Genomic DNA, 18,904 nt, shown 5'->3' with positions numbered 1-18,904 from the left:
CTTTGAATCGCATTTAATTTGGCTGAATTAAATATAAGTTAAAAAATTGTTTAATGGAATTCTAATTTCGTCCAATCATAATCTAACTCGTTTACAACCACACAAAAAAACAAAAAAAACCCCTTCTGAGATATAAAGCGAAATGATTTCCAGAAAGATTAGTGTCTGCAACTCTGCAATGGAAGAACAGGACAGTCGCCACAGAACTGTTTGTGTTACAGGTGGTGCAGGTTATATTGGTTCTTCTCTGGTCAAGAAGCTCTTAGAGAAAGGCCACACCGTCCATGCAACTCTCAGGAATTTGGGTAACTTCTCTCTCTCTCTCTCATGTCAATTCCTTTGTTGAATCGACTCACAGTCACCTTTCTCTCTCTGTTTCTCATGTCAATTCCTTTGTTAAATTGACTCACGGATGAATCTCTCTCTCTCATGTCAATTCCTTTGTTGAATTGACTCACAGATGACCTCTCTTCTCACTCTGTTTTTTCTTGTCAATTCCTTTTTGTTAAATTGATTCACAGACGACCATTCAAAAGTAGGACTTCTCAAGAACTTCCCTGAAGCAAATACCAAATTACGGCTGTTCAAGGCTGATATCTATAACCCAGATGAGTTCAATCTCGCCATCCAGGGCTGCGATTTCGTGTTCCATGTGGCCACTCCCTTTCAAAACAGCACCCAGAGCTCTCAAGTCTGTTAATTTCTCTTTCTCGAATCTTTTAATTAATTCTTCATTCATTCTCACTGGATTTTTGTTATATTTTGATGATGATTAAACAGTACAAAGACACAACTAAAGCAGCCGTAGCATCAGTGGAGAGCATAGTGAAGACCTGTTTAAGATCAGGAACAGTGAAGAGACTCATATATACTGCCAGTGTGATGGCTGCATCACCATGGAAAGAAGATGGTTCTGGTTTCAAAGACTCCATGGATGAGTCTTGTTGGACACCTCTTGATCTCCCAAATAATTATTACCGTTCCAACTTTCTGAAGGTGATTGATTACTTTTCTCGAAACCGTACGGAATAGATATGGTATGATATCGGTATGGGTATGAGATATCTGTACTGATCCCGTACCGATTGACACCCTTACTTAAAACCCAATTTTATTATAGTGATCTTTCACAAGATGGTGAAACTCTTTAACTTAAATAATACATTGCAGGATTATACATTTTCGAAAACAATAGCAGAGAAAAAGTTACTGAACTATGAATGTAAAGAGAATAAACTGGAATTGGTGAGCTTGGCTTGTGGCCTTGTGGGAGGAGATACTGTTCTATCTTACATACCTGCAAGCTTGGGATGCCTTATGTCCCAACCTTTGAATGATCCAAACAGTTATCAAAGCCTAGAATTTTTACAAGAGTTGTTGGGTAAAGTTCCAATTGTGCACATCGACGACGTATGCGAAGCCCATATCTTCTGTATGGATCAATGGTCATTGCAGGGCAGATTTTTGTGTGCAAGTGACTTCATAACTACAAAGGAGGTTGCAGATTATTTTTGTCGATATCATCCGGATATTTGCATTGCAGACGAGTAAGAATATATCTCCTTTAAGTTTGAAATTTTCTTCGAAGGCTTCGTTGTTTGTTTCGGCGTAAAATTTACCTGGAAAATTTTCCTTGGTAAATCTTACTTCGTGAACTAAAATTTTATATGTTGAAAATTTTTTCAATGCTTTTTTCCATCAAAAAACAAACATTGGAACACTTTGCAAAATGTAAAATTTTACATGTCAATTTTTTTAAAGTGAAAATTTTCAAGTAAAATTTTACACCGAAACAAACAGAACCGAAGTCATGTTTCATTTTTTCGAGTTTAATTTTCTCCATATCTCATGTAAATAGAAAATTACTTAAATGGTTTAATCTATTTGAAGAAATAGAAGCCATTGAAAAAAATAGTTCATATAAGAAATAAGAAATTTTTTTTTTGGTCTTTGATAATCCAAATAACAAAGAGCTGTGTGGTTCTATATCAGGTTTCTTGGACGGCATGGTAGTACTGTGCGTTGGGGTTCAACGAAGCTGAATGATGTGGGATTCAAGCATAGCTATGATGCTAAGTTGATTTTTGAGGACAGCTTTCAATGTTTGAGGAAGATGGGTGCTTTTGAATAAGTAATTAACAAATTTGCACCTGCATGGTAGTACTGTGCGTTTGGTTGTGTAAATCTGTGGGAGTATGAATTGATTTTGATTTGTAAATCTCTAGATGGAGTTGCTGTGGATTTGTATTTCAAAAAAATAAACTGTTTGGTTACTCTGATTCTGTCAGTTGAATTCATCCTGAATCATTATTAAAAACTGTTTGGTTATCCTGAGTCTGTCAATGGGATTAATCTTGAAGCTATATGAAATAATACCAAAAAATACTTATAAAATCCTATTCTCTCTTACCCACCTTAACATAAAATTAAAATATCTCATTAACATAAATAAAGTAATTATAAAAATATATCACATTTCAAAGATGCCATTAAAATTGGGTTTTTGTGTGGATTAGTGTCATAACTGACTATGTTATGAACAATTGAATAAAAAAGGCATAGGTAGATTCGAACCACCATCCCCTTGGAACATGCTTATGTTCCAAGTGCTCTACCAATTTGAGCTAAAGACCCATCAAGTACTCATTGATTAGGGGAATACAGTTCACCCTCACCAAGGCAGGGCAAATGGAAAGATAATCTCTCCTCCATGTACCAATTTCTGCTTCCCTCATTCAACTTTGCTGTTTTGCTTTTACCTTTCTTTTTCAGTTACCTTCCTCCCTAAAAAAGCACATTGTACGTTAGACTCTTTAGTCTTAACCCAATATCTATAGCATGTAGAGCACTTCAAACAAGAAAGTGAAACAAGTGAAAGCTTGACACTCTACCAATGCTTACCTGAACTTATCTTCAACAACAAAAATACCCTAATCTCTCTAATTTATCACATCACTCCAGTAAATATTTTAAAGGAGTCCATCTCTCTAATGAGGATTAAGTCATTAATGAGTACGATATTCAGTCATTAAGATAATTAGATTCACTCAAGACTTCAAGTTCAAGAATCACAATGTATTCAATAGTTAGGGTTTCATACTTTCATTTCGTTTTGAGACTCAACTTTTCAATATGTAGAACTCTTTTGTGAATTGAAAAGGTTAATGATATTGATGACAGAGGACAATACGATTGGCATTCTTACAAAGACTAAGCCCATCATGGGTATATTACTTATGTGATAGGTGACTCCGGAATATAGGTTCAAAGGGCAAAATGAAGTCATCAGATGACTTGATTAGTAGTATCATACTTCATTCATTCTGGTTAGATGGAAAGGTAATCCTTATGATAATGAAAATTAAAGATTATGTGTCTTAGAACTTTTAATCAACCATGACTAATGTCATATGAGGATAGACTGGCCTAAATGGGCGTAGGAGTGAGGGGCTACCTCCGATGATAATTTTAAGGATGAATTTCCTAAACATCTACAATTATGAGACGAGAACAAGGCAAAAAATATCCACATATTCGAAAGGGCCATTAAAAAAAGTTAAATAGAAGAATATATAGGGTATGTCAGCCTACTACATTAAAAGGAATAATTCAAGAAGTCTGACTTGACCCATACTTTATAACATGACTTATCATATTCAACTTTAAAAACATTTGCAATGATACGTCAATCTCATTCTAATGTGTTTAATTTGTTTTGTTAGTTATCATGATATTTTGAATCATGTGGGATTGTTGAAATTTTAAATGGTTTTAAAATTAATGATTCAATGCGCAGTTTCATTGGCTATCGCAATGGATCAGCATTCTCTTACCCTACAATTTTTTATAGTCAGTCTTGGTAACGATTCTTTCTCTCTCTTTCTCATGTCAATTTCTTGGTTGAATTGATTGACAGATCTTCTCAAGAACTTCCTTGAAGCAAAAATACCAAATCCGTGTGCTTTACTCTGATTAGTCTATTCTATCGGATGCGGATCGTACGAAAAGTTTACTTGTAAAAATAAGTCCAAGAAACCAACGTGACTCACGAGTGCTTCTTCGTTGGCCTTATAAGAGAATTGACAATTTTCATTTATTTTTTTGTCTAAAAAGTATTAATCAATCAATCTGTTCTTCTGTGTCTGAACTCCATCGCCATCGCCATCGCCATCGCCCATCTCAGGAGATCCCACCTCCCGGAATAGCAGCAGCAATCTCTGTTCGAAGCCGTTGGAAAAAAGTATGAAAAACTTGTCGTGGAGAATACTATTTTGCATCGTCATCTTACTCCACTTATTTATCATACGTCTTATTTATGTGTTGTTTCATAATTTACGTTTTTTTACTTCTTCTGTTTTTCTCCTACCCCTAATCCTTACAGTTGCCCTTTTGGGTTGGGTACTAGGATTTACTAATAATGCTAGAATGTGATTTCTGAGAAATTGCACTAGAATTTTCTGGTTTTTGTCTCATAGTTTCTCCTTCAAATGCTTTCAAAGTCCAAATTGGATAATGATGAGGACCAAAGGAAAGAAAGTGGTTTTTTTTTTTTTTTCTTTCTAGTTTTAAATTTATTTGGGAGTGTTTGTTCCCTGTGGAACTGTAGTTGCTATTCTAGTCTCGTTGGTTCTTGGATGCATTTTATCCTTTTCTTAGATATATGTGAGAGAAGCCGCCAGGTCATGAACGAACTCTCCAGTAGAAGTTTTTTCGATCTGTTGGATTCATATGAATGTTTATGAGTGTTTCTGAGTTGAGGATGGAATTGGGTGGCTATTGATTCTGATTCTGATTCCAATTCCTAAAACCCTTATACGGAAAACTCTTATTCCTAAAACCCTTTTATGTATATCTACCAAAACTCTAAATCACAGAGGAGAAGAAATGGTGATTATTCAGAATGCAGGTTCAAACGCACTGTATTTTTTTATATTTGAACTTCAAAACCAGATCATTCTTGAATCTTCCTGGTAATATAATTAATTCTGAAGTTATTTAAAGTTATTGATATACTTTCAGAAAATCTTCTACAGGGAATTATAAAGTGCAAGATACGTGGAAGATGCGATGTCCAATGGTGCCGAGCTCGAGAAAAAATAATTGGGTCAATGGAGCTCCCACCGTTAGATGTCGCATCTTCCACATGTCGAGCTCTCAAGTCCGAGGATATATTTTCCGATAAAGCAAGACTGAAGTACCTGTTTTTTCATCTCTTGTGTAGTTTTCCTATCACAGCGAATCCAGCACCCCTAGATAAACCGGGGGGGGGGGGAGAGAGTTTTAGTTCATAGTATCGGTATTGGTGCATCCAATGATTGGGCTATGGATGCCCCTTGGACACACATCCCACATCCCGGTGTCTGCCAGTCAACCGTTGGATGCCCCCATAGGCACCCTGGGCATTGGGCTTCCTAAAGAGGAGCTCGATGCATTAAAAAGTTACCCACCCTCACCAAGAGAGAGGGAGAGAGAAGAGAAATCGGGGGAAGCGGGAGAGAGGCAGCCAAAACCGTGGGCTGCTTCTCCCCTCCTCTCTTATATATATATTTTTTAGCGACCTAATTGTGTCCCTAGATTGTTTTTCATATTGGTCATGGGCCAATATTCTATTTTGGTGAGATAAAATATTTGGTGAGATAAAATATTCTCTCCTTTAACAATTCCAATTTGCTACCAAAGTGGAAGACAGAGAATATTATGGCTAATGGAATATTTTTACAATATCTCTTGTCATAACATATAATGATAATTAACCATAAATATATTTTTCCCGTAAGACACCAAGTGTCCAACAAACTCTTTTAATTGTACACAAGTCCCTCCACTTTCCTAATATCCATAGTGAATTATATGGTATGTACTTTAATGCTATCAATATTCAATTCATCGTATACAGAGATCGAGAGAATATGTGATATTGATTGGACATTCGTAAAACTTTGAAATCAAACTTCAATATAATACATATATTGAAAATAATTTTACAAAATATTTCAAATAAACACTAGATCCAAATTTTTGTCCAACCAATCATCAATTTTCTCTCTCCTAGATATTCCTCGTAAATTGGATAGTGGATTCCATGTTGAGCATCCTCTTTGTTTACAATGTGGGATCACAAATCCACCGATCTATAGTCATCATCAACCATTGGTTTGCTAAAATCCATGATACCCCATTGCAACAAATAGAATCTCTCGGACAAAATGTCATCAAGTGGCGGGTAAGAATATAACTCTCATACAACTGGCAACACTACATATGATATACGTATCAGATTCATATGTATACACGTTCTCAGCATGTATCCACATCCATGCACCGAAATTACCATTTCACATGACATGCGTTATGGCGACCATATGAACGGGATGTCCAACCCCGTCCTCAGTCGAGACCTATTTTGGGTTAAGACCTATGGAATGTTCTTATAAGTTCAAATTAAATAAAATTATTCAAAAATTAAATTCACTAACTTAATAAATTGAGTTTGATGGACACACACTTCCAAAAATCAATGCATTTTGAGTTTTAGTTCATAGTATCGGTATTGGTGTTGGTAATTGGTAAGGGATCCGGCTCCTCTCTTGGGAGTCCAGCCCCAGTAGGACATCCAACGATTGGGCTATGGATGTCCCCTGGGCACACATCCCGCATCCTAGTGTGTGTCAGTCAACCGTTGGATGCCCCCTAGGCACCCTGGGCACTGGGCTTCCTAGAGAGGAGATCGATGCATTAAAAAGTTACCCACCCTCACCAAGAGAGAGGAAGAGAGGAAGAGAGAAGAGAAATCGTGGGAAGAGGGAGAGAGGCAGCCAAAACCGTGGGCTGCTTCTCCCCTCCTCTCTTTTATATATATTTTTTAGAGACCCAATTGTGTCCCTAGATTGTTTTCCATATTGGTCATGGGCCAATATTCTATTTTGGTGAGATAAAATATTCTCTCCTTTCGCAATTCCAATTTGCTACCAAAGTGGAAGACAGAGAATATTATGGCTAATGGAATATTTTTACAATATCTCTTGTCATAACATAAAATGATAATTAACCACAAGTATATTTTTCCCGTAAGATACCAAGTGTCCAACAAACTCTTTTAATTGTACACAAGCCCCTCCACTTTCCTAATATCCATAGTGAATTATATGGTATGTATTTTAATGCTATCAATATTCAATTCATCATATACAGAGATCAAGAGAATATGTGATATTGATTGGACATTCGTAAAACTTTGAAATCAAACTTCAAGATAATACATATATTGAAAATAATTTTACAAAATATTTAAAATAAACACTAGATCCAGATTTTTGTCTAACCAATCACCAACTTTCTCTCTCCTAGATATTCCCTGTAAATTGGACAGTGGATTCCATGTTGAGCATCCTCTTTGTTTACAATGTGGGACCACAAATCCACCGATTTATAGTCATCATCAACCATTGGCTTGCTAAAATCCGTGATACCCCATTGCAACAAATAGAATCTCTCGGACAAAATGTCATCAAGTGGCGGGTAAGTATATCACTCTCATACAACTGGCAACACTACATATGATATACGTACCAGATTCATATGTATACACGTTCTCAGCATGTACCCACATCCATGCATCGAAATTACCATTTCACATGACATGCGTTATGGCGACCATATGAACGGGATGTCCAACCCCGTCCTCAGTCGAGACCTATTTTGGGTTAAGATCTATGGAACGTTCTTATAAGTTCAAATTAAATAAAATTATGCAAAAATTAAATTCACTAATTTAATAAATCGAGTTTGATGGACACACACTTCCAAAAATCAATGCATTTTGAGTTTATACCATTGAACAAGAGAAGAGAGATAAGGAGTTGAAGGTTTCTTACTCTTTTAGAATAGTTTAACAATTTTACATATTACTCAACTCAATTTCTAAGGCTCCGTTTGGTTGCAAGGGGAATTAAAGGGAAGGGGAGGGAAAATTTTTAAACTTAAAAAAGAAACTTTTGTAATTATTACCCCATGTTTATGTATAAATAACTTAAATTTTTTACCATATCTAGTAATGATACATTTTACATGTAATATTTATTTTATATTTTAAACCGAAGGGATTTTTTTTTTTGATAGCAAAATCAAAGGGAATTGGATGCAAAGTAAAGTGCAATTTAATAATCAAATATGGAATGATTTTTTTTGGGTAAAGAATATGGAATGATTTGAAGTTAATGATATTGTCACGGAAAAGGATCTTATTCCGCCGTGGCGGGAGCTGCACTTGTACAGCACTACTAAACGACAAGAAAAATAGGGGTAAGGTAGTCATTTCATAGGTGGGTCCCACCTAGGCCCCACATGTGAAATGACCACCTCCCCCTGTATTCAGGGTGGGTTTTGGTGCTGTCCTATTGTCACATGCATGGGTAATGATTACAAAAATTTCTTTTTTAAGTATGAAAATTTCAAGTCCTTTTCCTTTAATTCCCTTTGCAATCAAACGGAGCTTAAGTGAACCAGTTTTATGGTTTTTTATAAACTCGTTGAGTTTGTCATGATTCGAATAAAAATACCTTAGATGATTTATGGCATAGTCTTGTCATTTTTTATGTTAACATGGTTTACACGACCCTTGATCATATTTTCTAAAATTTTGACTCAACTCGTGCCACTCACGGTAATCAAAACCCAGTTTTCCAACCATAATCTAAACTAATAAAAAAAAATTAAAAAAAAAAACACCATTCAAAACCGATTATGTAACGAGATTATAGATAATTTTTCACTGAATCACAATCACATACTCTTTGTTCATTGAATCTTATACATGGAATCTAACCCAAAAAAATATCGGACACATGGACTTTTCTAGCCACACGTTGAAGTTGAAGATCTTGTCGATTCCTAGAGTGACTTGTGGAAATCGCATTTACTTTGGCTCAGTTAAAGATAAATTAAAAAATGTTTCCCGTTCAGTCGGGTTTCCGCAAAATTGAGTGACGTTTCATGAGTTGATCGTTTACAACCACAAAAAACATAAAAAAAACCCTTATAACATACAAGCGAATTGAATTTCATAAAGAGCAGTGTCTGCAACTCTGCAATGGAAGAACAAGGCAGTCGCCAAAAAACTGTTTGTGTTACAGGTGGTGCAGGATATATTGGTTCTTTTCTGGTCAAGAAGCTCTTAGAGAAAGGACACACCGTCCATGCAACTCTCAGGAGTCTAGGTAAACTAATCTCTCTCTGTCTCTCTCTGTTTTTCATGTCAATTCCTTTTTGTTGAATTGATTAACAGATGACCATTCAAAGGTAGGACTTCTCAAGAACTTCCCTGAAGCAAATACCCAATTACGGTTGTTCAAGGCTGATATCTATAACCCAGATGAGTTCAATCTCGCCATCCAGGGCTGCGATTTCGTGTTCCATGTGGCCACTCCCTTTCAAAACAGCACCCAGAGCTCTCAAGTCTGTTAATTTCTCTTTCTCTAATCTTTTAATTAATTCTTCATTCATTCTCACTGGATTTTTATTATATTTCGATGATGATTAAACAGTACAAAGACACAACTGAAGCAGCCGTAGCATCAGTGGAGAGCATAGTGAAGTCCTGTTTAAGATCAGGAACAGTAAAGAGACTCATATATACTGCCACTGTGATGGCTGCATCACCACGGAAAGAAGATGGTTCTGGTTTCAAGGACTCCATGGATGAATCTTGTTGGACACCTCTTGATCTCCCAAATAATTATTACCGTTCCCAGTTTCAGAAGGTGATTAATTACTTTTCTCAGTTATTGAGTGCTTTAGTATTAAATCGCACTTGACTAATGCATTAGTATTAAATAATTATTTCTTATCTCATGCATTAATATTAATAATCACTTGGTAAACTAAGTGGTGGGTGGGTTTAATCCCACATCAGGTGTGTGTTGTGTATATCCACCATTCTATGGTCCTAAAAGTTGGTTAACCTTTTAGGATTGGCGTGTGGTTTGTGTGATTACACTTTCATCAAAAAAAAATCATTTGGTAGACTTATTGGAAGGGCCACCTGTTAGACTTTGACTGAAGATGGTTTTCGGGCCCAAGTTGATAGAAACTACTAGGTAAGGGTGTCAACTCATACCGCATACCATTTATCGATACTGTATTGAATAAATTCAATATGAGATACCTGTATAATTGAGTCGGTATTCGGTACGATATCGATATGAACAAAATGGTAAAAATTAATCATACCATACCATACCATACCGAATGGATATGGTACGGTATCAATATGGCCTATGGGTATGAGAGATACCTGTATAATTGAGTCGGTATTCGGTACGATATCGATATGAACAAAATGGTAAAAATTAATCATACCATACCATACCATACCGAATGGATATGGTACGGTATCGATATGGCCTATGGGTATGAGATACCTATACCGATCCAATTTTCAGTACGATATCGATATGAGGTGAATGTACAGTGTACCGTACCGATTGACACCCTTACTAAAAACCCAATTTTATTGTAGTGATCTGTAACAAGATGCTGAAACTCTAAATAATACATTGCATGCAGGATTATACCTATTCAAAAACTATATCAGAGAAAAAGTTATTGAACTATGAATGTGAAGAGAATAAACTGGAATTGGTGAGCTTGGCTTGTGGCCTTGTGGGAGGAGATACTCTTCTATCTCTCATATCTGGAAGCTTGGGATGCCATATGTCCCAACCTTTGAATAATCCAAACAGTCATCAACTCCTAGAATTTTTACAAGAGTTGTTGGGTAAGGTTCCTATTGTGCACATCGACGACGTATGCGAAGCCCATATCTTCTGTATGGATCAATTGTCATTGCAGGGCAGATTTTTGTGTGCAAGTGATTTTATAACTACAAAGGAGGTTGCAGATTATTTCTGTCGATATCATCCGGAAATTTGCATTGCAGACGAGTAAGAATATATCTCCTTTAAGTTTGAAATTTCCTTTTCATGTTTCATTTTTTCCCATATCTCATATAATTACTTGAATGGTTTAATCTATTTGAAGAAACAGAAGCCATTGAAAAAAAAATAGTGGAAAATAACCATACATGGTAGGTAGTCCATAAAACTGAAAAGGGTCATTAAATTTGATATTTTAGTAATTCAAAGAACTCTTATATATATATATATATATATATATATATATATATATCCAATAGTTTAAATGAATAATTTATTCTTCTATATGACAAAATAAATTGTTTGTGTATGAAAGATAATCTCCGACACTTTTTATGTGGGAAACTTTTTCCAATTTTATTTTTGTAGCCTTTAATTTGGTTGAGTATCTCAATTGGCTATGGCCTTTTAAGACTTAAGGATATTTGAGACTTTGGTCACCTGTGAAATGACCAACCACCTCCCCCTTGTTTTTGTTGGGTTGGATCCTCTAGCTCCCGCCACGGCTGGGGGAGAACCAAATTGAAATATTTGGGTAGTTCAAGTGAGATGTTTTATAGGTTATGGTCTAGGCCTTAAGTTAACATTACATTTCTATTTCCATCTAGGTAGGTAAATGACTCTCTTACTCCTTCCCTACCCATTAAGATTTATAGTATAAAACTACTACTCTTATCGTCCCTTTTTACTTTTTGTTTTTTTGTCGTCAGATATACGTTCAATTCCTTTTATATTCTATTTTTTGACCCAATTTTTAGCACAATTATATATATATGTATACAATTGTGTCTTCCAATACTTGGATGAGGGTAGGGGGCAAAAGTGTCATAACACTTCCCCCTCTCTCTCCTATCCAATAGTTGAAGACATGACCGTGCATGTATATGGCGTGTATTAAACCTTTTGCCTTTATTTTTAATACAAGAAAGATATATTATATTTTTACTCACCCCTCCTTAACCTTCAATCCCATAATTTCGGACAGCAGTTGTCAACTCTTCATCCTCCCTATTAGCTTAATATAGTCTTAAACAATTTTGTCTTTGATAATCCAAATAACAAAGAGTTGTGTGGTTCTATTTCAGGTTTCTTGGACGGGATGGTAGTAATGTGCGTTGGGCTTCAACGAAGCTGAATGATGTGGGATTCAAGTATAGCTATGATACCAAGTTGATTTTAGAGGACAGCTTTCAATGTTTGAGGAAAATGAGCGCTTTCAAATAAAGATTCGACAAATGTGTACATGCATGGTAGTACTGTGTATTTGGTTGTGTAAATCTGTGGGAGCATGAATTGATTTTGATTCGTAACTCTCTAAATGGAGTAGCTGTGGATTTGTTTCGAAATATAAATTAAGATAAATCAGGGTACGGTTCAGGAAAAGTTTTAGACACCTTGACCAGTTGGCCTGCGTGCTTTTAAGCTTACCATCTTATAGATAATCGGTAATTTTTATATCAGTAAATACTATATATAAACAATATTATATTATGAATACTCATAATCAGGAAGGAAAATAGTTAACGAATTAAGAACATTGCCTCTCAATAACACATATTAGAAAGCTCTAAACGTATGCTAAGGTAAAAAGGAATGTTTTGAGTTATATATGGTTCAAAATGTTAGTGCATTAACCAAACCAATTTCTTGAATCTGAGAAAGAAATGGTGGCTTTATAAACGGGAAGGTTCACGAAACTCTCCATATGTAGCCGGGCCAGTACAGACCAAAAGTCCAATCTGTAGGCCCGGTTCTGTAGCATGTACTCTGTACTGCTCCAAAATTCCTAATTATATCTGCATTTTGGAAACAATAAACAGAGAAATCAGTAAAAAAAATTTTGAAATTACAGATTTATCCATTCGCGTTTTTAAGGCAAACAGAGGATCATAGGGGTGAGATAGTCATTATATTAAACATCCACAGCTGGCTCTAAAGAAAGATTTGACTCTTGAGTACAAAATAAGGACTAATTTTTCAAACTAATTATTGATACTCGTATCTCGTGCATTGTTTACATGACTGATTTAACCTTTCGGTGGTTCGGCCCAATGTCACTGAAACTGCTTTGTCAATAATTAAAAGGTGAGTGTAATTTGGTGAAATTTGAATCATCCTTCTTCTATATCCAGTCTCAATTTCCAGATTCCTGCTGGAATTGCAGGTTTCACAGCTGCCATTTACCAAACTCAGGATCAGATATGCATTCTCTCAAGCTTCTACGATTACTCTTCTTCTCCTTCTTCCTTTTCCACCTCCTGCAACTACTCCATAACGTTTCAGGAGTGGGTGTTAACTATGGCACCATTGGGAACAACCTTCCTTCCCCAAAGAGGGTAGCTCAGCTTCTCCAATCCACCCTCATCGACAAGGTGAAGATCTACGACACCAACCCTGACATCCTTGAATCTTTCTCCAACACCGGCATTGACCTCATCGTCGCTGTCGAGAACTCCCATGTCTCCAACATCAGCTCCAATCCCTCCGCCGCTCAACTCTGGTTCACTAACCGTATCGCCCCCTTCCTCCCTGCCACTTCCATCGTCGCCATCGCCGTCGGAAACGAGTTCCTCACCACAACTGGTCTCGATTCCAACCCATTAACCTTGTTCACCGCAATGCAGAACATCCATTCCGTCCTTGTGGCCCGTGGCCTCGACCGCAAGATCAAGGTCACTACCCCACACAGTATGGCCGTGCTTGCCTCCTCTTTCCCTCCCTCCGCCTCCACCTTCGCTCTTAACCTCATGCCCAGCATGACTTCCATAGTTGGGTTCCTTGCAGACACTGGTGCGCCCTTCATGGTGAACGCCTACCCGTACTTCGCTTACAGAGACAACCCGTCTCGTATCGATCTCCAATACGCATTGTTAGGGAACTCCACTGGTGTCAAGGATCCCAAGGGTTATGTCTACACAAACATGCTCGACGCCCAAATCGACGCTGTCAGATCTGCCATTAACGCTCTAGGGTTTGGGAATCGTTCGATTGAAATCACCGTATCGGAATCAGGTTGGCCGTCAAAAGGAGAATCAGGCGATACTGCTGCTACGCCGGAGAACGCCAAGACTTACAATACGAGATTGATCGAACGAGGGGACTCCAATAGAGGGACACCCATGAGGCCTAAGGATGTGGTGGAGGTGTTTGTGTTTGCTTTGTTCAATGAGAACCAGAAGGAAGGTGGGGTAAGTGAGAGGAACTTTGGGATCTTTAATGGTGATGGATCGAAGGTGTATGAACTCGATCTAAGCTGCAAGTTCTGCAGCAGTAGCAGCAATGGTGAAGGAAAGATGAGTGGGTTTGGGGACAGAGGAACGAGTGGTCCGAGGGGTGCGTCAGTTTGGTGCGTGGCGAAGCCACATGCGGACGAGAAAGTGTTGCAGGCGGTGTTGGACTTCTGTTGTGGACCTGGTGGGGTAGACTGTAAGGAAGTGTTTCAGAGAGGGGGATGCTTTGAGCCCAATAAACTTCATGCACATGCTTCTTATGCCATGAATGCTTACTATCAGATGCATGGCAGGAACTACTGGAACTGTGACTTCAAATCCACAGGCCTTGTTACCTTCAGTGATCCTAGTGAGTGATCCATTTCCCTCTCCCTCTCTCTCTCTGATCATGAATGTGTTCTGTGATGTTCTTGCAAGTGCCATGTCCATATAACTTTTTTCAATTCTCTCTCATTTCAGGTTATGGAGCGTGTCGTTACCCACAACAGTAGAGGTTTAGAAAGACAATATATGAAGTAGGAGACAGCTTTCATGTCTAATATGAAGGAAATGGGGATATATTAAACGGAAGATTGATTAACCTATGGTGGTACTGCTTGTTACTGTATTTGATAGTGATTTCAATCAAAGTAGCTTTATTTGATTTGGATTTTAGACACTTTCTTCCATCTTTTTTGGGTTTCTTTTTGTATGATTGTATCGGGATTCGGGGTGAGGGATGGGGTGAGGGGTCCGTGGGGACTGAGGAGGAGAAAAAATATGATGACACCAACTTAAAAGTTTCGGATTTCCCCGTCATCAGCGGCTTTATAATCGGGTTTTGTCACAACAAAAAATATCCTTTTGAAATTCGCATATACCTTTACTTGCTTGACTGTGTAAACGAATCATATTTTCGCCTTTCACTTTTCGTGGACATTTCTCAGTCCACAATTCAAAATAAAAATTTCTCAGTCCATAATTCAAAATAGGAAAAAAGTTTTGTCTGGGAGTGCGGCCTACGCTAGCATTTCCATGAGTCTATCTCTCTCCTCCCATGTGAAAAGATATCTTTGCCCCCTTGTTTTGGGGAGGAGAGAGATAGAAACATGAGAGTGTTGGCGTAGGCCACACTCTGGACAGAGAACTACTTCCCTTCAAAATATTCTTTGAATCCATAGACTTATTATAAGTAGGGCAAGAGATTGCTGCTGCATGATTGTGTAGCCTCTGCATCAGCATGGAGGTTAATGAGAACAACTCATATGGGGTGGGGTGGTAAATTCACAAAGATGTTTTTTCCCATATAAGTTGGCTGGGGGATCACTGTGAGATTTTGTGGAATACATCAACGAGGGGGCCAATGAAAGCACACGAGGCTTCCGATACGATGAGATTTTTCATTTCACAAGGGTGGGGGTCATTTTGGCTTTCCCACGTCTAGGCACAAGCACCACACAGCTTGGCACTCATCTTCGATTGACATCAGACCAATAACACATGGTTAATGGACCTATATACCTAACCATTCACTTATTGGTCTTCTGTAAATCAATTACTGTTGGTTAGTTCCAGTCTTGGGCCTAAAGAGCACAGAGAACTGATTATGGCCAGGCAATTCTGGCTTTTAGATTCTTAAGATGTAAAATAATTCGTAAACTTATATCTAGAACTCTAGATTAATAGTACCAGTCAAATTTTGGGTCAGTAATCTTTCTCCAAAAATTAACGCTATTAATAGTTTAAAGTGAGAATTGTGAGGCCTTGCCCTAGTTAAAGGGAGCCTTTCCAGAAATTCTCGACGGCCGTGGGCGAAACCCAGGCCGAGGAGGGGGTTTGGAAATAGTTTTCAACCAGCAATTGACGCGCCTCGGTTATTACCTCACTAGCTGCGTCATTGCCCCAAGCGCAAAGATGTCTTAACCCCAATGCCACTCTCTCGTTTTGTAACCCACCTTCCTTCCATCTCATCTCCTCTGCATTCGATGTGGGATTAGACCAACTTGCTAATATAAACTAAAACTCTTTTTCTAGTGGCTTCAAGACACTTTCCACTTTTTTAAGTACTCTCTTCCTTTTTGTATCCAAGTATTTCTTATGAACATATAGACGACATAAGTTTGATAGAAATATCAAAGCTGGAAGGAAGTTATAAATCTTGGTTTTTAGTTAGTATTGACTTCTTGTTGAAATGTCTCCAGCATGAATTGATTAATTGGTGTGATTCGAACCAAGTTATTGCAGTCCCAATCAGTACTTTCTCCATTGAAGACCCAATAATCACTTATATGAACATTTAATTGGCTATCTGAAAAAGTTATGCATCAAAGATGACAACTCCAAGGGAGAAAATTGGTTTAAGTAGATACTCACAAATCTCCACCTGCTTTTGGTAAAAGCTTGGCCAACTATTGAGAATTTGTAGTAGCTTGAAAGGAAAAACATCTATATATGGCCTTTCGTCAATAATAGTAGTAGCAAACAGTTCCCCTCTTAAATCATCAGTTAGGTTTAATTTACTGTGGGTAAAGAGCAAAGTAAAGTTAAATCTACACATTGAGAAGTCAAAGTCTATATTATCTATACATGTATGTTTCATGTGATGACATGTGTTCTTTTGTTTCCGTAAACAACCTTTCAAGTTGCTAGTAAGAGAGTGCATAAAGAGACATTTATGACAACAAAATGACACAGTTCCTCATCTAACCATACGTAAACAAGGCCATGCATCTAACACGGTCAAGTCCTTTATGTATAATCTTTTTCTTTCTTTTTTGTTTTTGGATAAATCCATTGATTTATATCGAGGAAGAATTTTGTATGACTTATCTTTGAGCATGGATTTAGTTCACGATATTCATAGAATAAAAAATTATGAAATTCCACTTTTACCTTAATTTCTTTGCTTTATGTTTTTGGATTTTAACCTCATTACATATGGGGGGCCTAGAACTTCTCCTTTCCAATACATGATCTCGATACGGATAAGCCAATACAATATGAACATTCATTCTTTGGCCACAGACAATATCAATAATGGTATCACCAACAATTGATACCAGTGCCAATACCATGAACTAAATCCTTGGATCAGGGTTATTCTAGTGGTCTAGAGCACCCCACATAGTATTGGCTATTGCACTTAGCTACTACCAAGGTTATAGGTAGGGGTGTAAATTTGACCGAGCCCGTCCTGACCCACCTTGGGCCTGAACAAGACTGGATTGGATTTTTCAACCTTGAGAGCAAGTTAGGGTTGAAATATTCAGGCCCGGGGTCAAGGCTGAGCTTTTACAATTTTTGGTAATAGTATAATTGTCCATTGAACGAAACTTTGCCAAGAGTATTTAACATTTTAAGTTTTTAGGTAGAATTGTAAGATAAACAGCTCACCATGGGCTTTTATTTTCTATAGAAAATTGACGCAAAGTTTTATGGGTTCAAGATGCGATGCAAATCATGTGTTTGTCTCTTTCTCTCTCTTGCTTTCTCTTTGTAAATGCCTAGAATCAAGGTCAATCAAGGCCAACCCAGCCCGATCAGGGTTAATCAAGGTCAGGTTGGGCTGTGCTAAGCCCGACAGGGTTAGGCCTTATCTCAATCTAACCCTAGGGCCCCGGCTGAGATATCTTAGTCCGACCTAGGGCCCGGTTGGACTTGGGCTGAGCTAAGAGGGCTCAAGGTTGGACTAGGATTTTAAAAAACCTGACCCAACCCTGTTTCACCCCTAGGAGTGATAGTAATTGTCCCATATACTTCTCGTACAAGGATTAACAATATATTGAATATATATTCGAAATCGAAAACTTATAGCATAATATATAGGGAAACCTTAATTGATATCTTCTATTTATTTACTAGAAAAAAAATTATATATTCACGGACCTCTTCACTACAGATCCTTGTAACCACTTATTTTAATCCCTGAGCCTATTAAGGATTTTGATCCTCTACGGCCTGGGGTTGAGTGGCCATCATGTTGTGCTTAACCCACAGGCCGCCACATGGAATTAATGTCAATCCAACGGTTGATAGATGTTGGCCTGGGATTTTTGAATTTTATGGCAATTTTGAATTTTGAAAGATCATCATCTATCAACCGTAGAATCGACATTACTTCCATGTGGCGGCCTATGAGTTGAGCACAGCACCATGGCCGCTGAACCCCAGGCCACAAGGATACAAATCCACCCATTATTTATAACCAATTTTTGTTGAGATTGTTTTTTTGTAAGCTGACTTCCCTCCCACTCCAGCTCTCCCGCCACGCCTTCTGCCTCTCGCATCCCCTCCCCCAGCCTACTCCGCCGCTGCTTCTCTCCAGAAGCCACTACTATAGAACAGGTGCGCACCTCCTACTCTAACTTGAAAATCTCCTTTTTGTCGAGTTGCCCTTGTCCGACTTACCCAACATCTGTGCAGTGCGCCTCTACGGCAAAAACCTGTTCTACTTTCACCTCCTCCAACAATGTCCTTTATTTGTTCTTGTCTCTTTTTTCCTGCAAAATAATTTGGTTCTTAGACTTGTATTCAGTACATCAAATTCTCTCAGCTTGTTTGTTTCTTATTCAATTATTACGTTTCAGTTTCTCTTTTTTATCAATCTTCGTTGTTTTTTCATTTCTAATTTCCCATTGGTTGTTATTTCTTTTTCTAATTCAAATTTTTCTTCCGATTTCCAAGTTTGATTGAATTTGTAACATTTTGTTCCTAAAACAAACACAATACTTGCAAATTTACCAAATTTACCAATTTAATTCTTTT

At 37.6% G+C, this 18,904-nt stretch overlaps 3 protein-coding genes and 1 non-coding gene across 4 annotated transcripts; 3 read left to right on the top strand and 1 right to left on the bottom strand.

Moving 5' to 3' along the window:
- The first annotated feature begins 144 nt into the window (after window positions 1-144).
- On the top strand, window positions 145-2,143 carry LOC122661508 (anthocyanidin reductase ((2S)-flavan-3-ol-forming)-like). Its single transcript, XM_043856913.1, has 5 exons — window positions 145-305; window positions 522-691; window positions 781-996; window positions 1,171-1,547; window positions 1,993-2,143. Exons 1-5 carry the CDS (start codon window positions 179-181, stop codon window positions 2,129-2,131), a joined length of 1,029 nt encoding a protein of 342 aa, XP_043712848.1. The 5' UTR covers window positions 145-178; the 3' UTR covers window positions 2,132-2,143.
- Window positions 2,144-9,088: 6,945 nt separating this feature from the next.
- LOC122661506 (anthocyanidin reductase ((2S)-flavan-3-ol-forming)-like) lies at window positions 9,089-12,165 on the top strand. Its single transcript, XM_043856912.1, has 5 exons — window positions 9,089-9,215; window positions 9,284-9,453; window positions 9,543-9,758; window positions 10,564-10,940; window positions 12,017-12,165. Exons 1-5 carry the CDS (start codon window positions 9,089-9,091, stop codon window positions 12,153-12,155), a joined length of 1,029 nt encoding a protein of 342 aa, XP_043712847.1. The 3' UTR covers window positions 12,156-12,165.
- A 931-nt stretch (window positions 12,166-13,096) lies between these two features.
- Window positions 13,097-14,739, top strand: LOC122660940 (glucan endo-1,3-beta-D-glucosidase-like). Its single transcript, XM_043856202.1, has 2 exons — window positions 13,097-14,510; window positions 14,621-14,739. The coding sequence occupies exons 1-2, from the start codon at window positions 13,133-13,135 to the stop codon at window positions 14,650-14,652; spliced, it is 1,410 nt and encodes a 469-aa protein (XP_043712137.1). The 5' UTR covers window positions 13,097-13,132; the 3' UTR covers window positions 14,653-14,739.
- A 1,161-nt stretch (window positions 14,740-15,900) lies between these two features.
- On the bottom strand, window positions 15,901-16,056 carry LOC122663457. The gene has a single exon (XR_006333129.1). It is a non-coding gene; the product is annotated as a U4 spliceosomal RNA (small nuclear RNA).
- Window positions 16,057-18,904: the final 2,848 nt, after the last annotated feature.

This window comes from Telopea speciosissima, chromosome 5 (genome assembly GCF_018873765.1).
Source record: "Telopea speciosissima isolate NSW1024214 ecotype Mountain lineage chromosome 5, Tspe_v1, whole genome shotgun sequence".
NCBI lineage: Eukaryota > Viridiplantae > Streptophyta > Magnoliopsida > Proteales > Proteaceae > Telopea > Telopea speciosissima.
The sequence above is the reverse complement of the archived record's forward strand: the minus strand, read 5'-3'. Positions and strand labels throughout refer to the sequence as shown.